We start from the raw sequence: 5000 nt of genomic DNA on the forward strand, positions 1-5000 counted from the left end.
CTCAGGGCAAGATTTAGAAATTCGTGCCGCAAATGCATGCCATCATCACGATTAAGTGGATTCCTGCAAGTGTTAATTTCCCAAGCCTCAAGTATGCGTCGATTGCGCCAATTAGCATTTGTGCGTAGGATTTTGGACGCCTCCAAAGAGACAGTGTGACCAGAACGTAAACAATGCTCCGCTAAAGCTGACTTTTGTGAGTGTTTATGTTCCACCCCTTTCTGGTGTTCTTTAAGGCGAGTAGAAAATTTGCGTTTGGTTTCCCCTATATAACTCTTGTCACAATCTTTGCATGGATGGAATCGAGTAGATGGCGCCACGAGTCTGATCTTTCGGTACTGGGTCTTTCGGTTTGGGAAACAAATTCCCGATGGTTTGGTGTGATTTTCGAGCAACTATGATGTCGTGATTACTCAAAATCCGTTTAATAGGCTCCGATGTGCCCTTGATGTATGGAAGAATACAGAAACCCTTTGCAGCATCCGGTGCAGTTGGTGACAGTTGTGGAGCTGGTTGTTTTGGTTTGCCAACATCAATCACAAATCGCTTTGGGTAACCATTCGCCACCAGTGCTGCTGTTACGTGCTTCATTTCCTTTGACCGTTGATCACTAGAAGATGGGATAGTTTTTGCACGATCGGTCAAAGATTTAACAACAGCCCTCTTGTGCGCAACCGGCTGATGCGAATGGAACGACAGGTATCTTTCAGTGTGGGTAGGTTTACGATAGACCTTAGTGGAAAGTCGACCGTTGTCTCGACGGCAAACAGTAACGTCCAGAATTCAATAATAATAGACTCGAATTTGGCATACTATAAGAAACGTGGTTTTTGCGAATTATTTTTTCACTTTCCCCTGATGAAGGTTGAAGGTTCAACCGAAACGTTGGGACTTTTAAAACATTGTACATATTCTTATACAATTTCAACCAGAGTAACGTTCTTATTTCTTAATATGTTTCTATCACCTGGTTACAGGACCATTTTTAAAAATATCCTTATCTCTTTACAATACAAATACACTTGATCAAAGTTTCTAATAAGTGTCAGCTTTTTGAATTCTGTGTATAATAAAGTTATTCTTATGGGGCACGTTGTGTTGCGTTACGTAACGCGGTATGTTTCCCAACACATTTCGCGGTCACTTTGTTTTACTTCTAGAATCCTCCTGATATACACCCATTTAAGAAACGGTCCAGATAAGAACGATAGCAACAACGGCAACGAACATGTTGGAATTCAATTGGTATGCAAAAAGGTGATAACTTTTCTATTGTCTGTACTTACTTCTGATTGGCTTAAACAGCAAAAGTTAACAAAACTTCATAAAAGCAGTATTATATTCATCCTTACTTTCCAACCATCTTCCATCTTTCATCTGGTCTCAGTTTAAATGAATTCCACAGAAATCGTATCTGGGGAACATGTAAAATTGTAAACGTTTCTTGGCTGTTGTTTTCAACTCTTGTGATTGGTCAAAATCTTTTAACACAAAAAAAACACCCTTTCAAAGTGGGCTGTAAATGAATTTTATTGCGTTAACGGCTTTCCTGTAGGTTTATGCATTCTCTGTGTAAAAATGATAACATTCCTATGTGGGGAAAGCCCCGTTGCCGCATAACAAAGGAAATTGCTATCCACCTTACACGGATCATTACTTAATAAGTCTAATATATGCCGTTTTCCGCTAATGACGTCGAACTCTTGCTTTCAAATTTTATTTATAAATCTACAAAGGCCTAAAACTTTTCGGATTTCTTTTCTTGTTTGAAGCCTTTGTACATTTCTCAATAAATTTTAAAAGCACGAGTTCGATGTCATTAGCGGAAAACGACATATATTAGACTTATTAAAAGGGTGTATAAGAACCCAGCTCTAATATCTGTTCCTAACCGAGATTTGCTTCTATCAGTATCGCAAAAAATCGGCTATATTCTGTGTACTGTCAAAACGCGCCACTGTGAAACTGTCAAACAGCCTTCAACGCATTCCCAGTCTGGTAACACTCCTGCGTTAGTAAAGGTGGGTTTTTTTAACGATGAAGCAATACTTTCAAATTGTTGTCACTGTTTTGAAGCCTTTTCATTCGTGAAAATAGATGAAAAGATACGGCAAAAACGATAAGAACTACATTGGTTCGATTTCGCTAAGATGAAAACGGAGAACTGCATTTCATCATCAGTTCCTGATACACTTAAAAAATAACGTAATATGAGCATGATTCCATTTAGCGTATGAGTGTCTCCTCTTTATCTTAAACAGTGTGGTTTTCATAAGCTGTGATTCGGAAATAAAATGGAAATTGCATTCTTTGGAACCTAATTTTTACTGCCAATTACGCAATAGAGGACGTTTCCGTGCTTCCATGGCCTCCTCTAAACGCGAGGGGGAGTTGGGAGAATTCGCGACAGTTATGCAAACTCGAGACGCATTCGAGGGTTCGGCATAACTGTCGAGAATTCCCCTAACTCCCCTCAGGTGTTTAGACGAGGCTATGGAAACACGGAAAAAAAGTCCTCTATTGCTTTTATAAAATATATCTCAAAGATAATTAAACAAATGAAAGAAAATGCTGGTTTTTTTACTTCTTGATTGAAACAGATTTTCTTGACACACGCTCGTCATGTATTTCCTACCAACCAATAAAAACGCCCCTCTGACAATACATAACCAATCAAAATTCGTGTGATGTCGCAGCCGTGTTTCCATACTCTCATCTAAACACAGCTGTTGACCAATGAGAGTGCGCGCACCATCCTAATTATTTTATAACAATCGGTTCTCCGGCAAGGTTAAACTGAACTGTTTCTGTTAAAGTTTACAGCCAGGCCAGTTCCAACAATAATATCTCGTATGCCATGATGGCTAAGCCACTCAAAACTTTAGAACTGTATTATCCAATGATCTGGGTTTGTAATAATACGTGATATAGCTAAAAGCATGACAATAAATAATTTTAATGTCTGGTGATGTTCTCCGAGACTGCTCCATGGTGGCGGTTGTTGTTATGTTGTGGTGCCTTCTTTAACATGTCGAGAAGTTTCCTGACACTCACTCCGATAACCTTTGTAAAACAAGAATTCAAAGATAAATCTGTGTTGAAATTCAACTATTAATTTAAATGGCAATACACTCTTTGGAAACTGATTTTCACTTGAAACTCGGCTACAGATGACAAAAATAAACGACCTGCAGGTGACCTGGGGTTTCTTGTAATTCAGTGGCCAGGGCATCCGACATTTGATACGGCGGTCGCAATTTCGAATACTGGCACAGACTCTAATTTTTCAGTTGATTTTTACTTCTAAAAGTGGGAAATTTGGCTAGCTTAAAACTGCTTCTGTAGAGGTCTAGAGATACATACATAGTAGCCAGCAACATCCCATCAATAGTATGTAATGCATTCCTTTTTTTTTATAATAACATTTCTTATGACCAAGGTTAGGCTGAGATAAACTTTTTTATTTTGCTAATTTGTTTTTTTTTTTTTTGCTTTTGTGACTAGAAAGATTAAAGAAATCTTAAGCTGTAATCGGACAGGAAAAGTAACTCAATATACTTCCGGAAATTTGAACATTAACTATGGCTATTTTCACCAAGCTCAAAATACATGTACAGTTTATCCGTTTGAGAAGTCGCGGCATTAAGACTATGGATATCCAGTTCATTGAAGCATGAACATGCAGTCCCAAGAGCAAATGACCTGTATTGTTTTGATGCAAAGAGCCTCGCAAAACGTATTGCATTATGGGATTGGGAAAAAAGCGAATATGCCAATTTCAAAAATACCATAATACTCTTTGTTTGCCCTCCAAAACTTTGCATAAGCATTGTTTCCAGTTTCTCTTGGGACTTACAATGGTCCCAAGAGAAAATAAAACACTGCTTATGCAAATTTTGGGGCACAAACAAAGAGTAATATAGATTTAGCCAAGCCTAAAAAGCGGAGCTCCCGTTTCTAACCCCAGAAAGCAATATAGTATATATGGAAATAATTATGCTTAAAAAAGGTAAAAAAGGGGGGCTTAAAACTGATCTAAACTCAAAAAGGTTTCCCAAATTTTCGAATGGTATCTCTGGTTCTTCTTCGGGGGACAATGAATCTAAAATTCAAAAATCACTGCTTCTTATGTTGGCTCCCAAGAGATCTTAACAGCGGCACATATGCCCTTGGGAACTCCATTCTTTCATTCACAGAGTTCTTATCAATGTTTGAGTGTAAAGACTCCAGAAAAATTCTGCGCTTGTAATTAGTTTCATTCCTTTCAAGAATTTGGCCGTAACGTGGATGGATGTCGTGCGTGGTTCTTTCGGCATGTTGTCGGATTGCCGACTCTTTACTCGCGGCACGCGCGGGATCATGTTCCTCTCTCCTCGAAGCCCAACACCGTTTGCTCTCACCAATGTAGGAGAAATCGCAGTCTTTGCATTCAACTCTGTAAACGATGCCTGCTATTCTTTCTTCCGATGGACGGTCCTTCGGCTTTTTGAAGACAGAAGCAAGTGTGCGTATGGGCTTAAAAGCAGTCATTATGGTGAAATGTTGCAGTGTGCGTTTTACCCTGTCCGATACCCCTTGAACATAGGGTACCACGGCAAGGTCAGCCGGGTCAGGATGGTGGCTTTGTGGACCAGACCTTGGTTGGGCAGCATTTTCAATGAATTTGGTGGGATATCCATTGATCTGTAGGCTGTCCTGGACGTGGGTTGTTTCCTCTGTTCTCAGGGCCTCGCTAGATGGGATGGTGTTCGCGCGGCGCATCAACGTGCTGACGACGGATCTCTTATGTTGTACAGGGTGGTGTGAATCAAATGCCAAGTACTTGTTGGTATGGGTGGCTTTTTGGTATACTTGCACCTCAACCTCACCATTGAGGAGGGTGGATACATTAGTATATATCCAGGAACGCGATGGTGGGTTTACCGTCCACGGGTGTGGCGCAGTCTATTGTGAACTGGATGTGCGGATTGACTGTATTAAGATGGCGATGGAAATTGTCA

At 40.0% G+C, this 5000-nt stretch overlaps 2 protein-coding genes across 7 annotated transcripts in view; one reads left to right on the top strand and one right to left on the bottom strand.

Annotated features, from left to right (window-relative positions):
* The window catches only part of LOC137999940 (neuropeptide Y receptor type 1-like), a 67763-nt gene that overhangs the window by 1733 nt on the left and 61030 nt on the right, over positions 1-5000 (top strand). The gene's annotated exons all lie outside the window — the stretch shown is intronic.
* LOC138001033 (uncharacterized) lies at positions 4117-4761 on the bottom strand. The gene has a single exon (XM_068847701.1). The coding sequence runs from the start codon at positions 4759-4761 to the stop codon at positions 4117-4119; it is 645 nt and encodes a 214-aa protein (XP_068703802.1).

The sequence above is a fragment of the Montipora foliosa genome, chromosome 4 (assembly GCF_036669935.1).
Source record: "Montipora foliosa isolate CH-2021 chromosome 4, ASM3666993v2, whole genome shotgun sequence".
Classification (NCBI taxonomy): Eukaryota; Metazoa; Cnidaria; class Anthozoa; order Scleractinia; family Acroporidae; genus Montipora; species Montipora foliosa.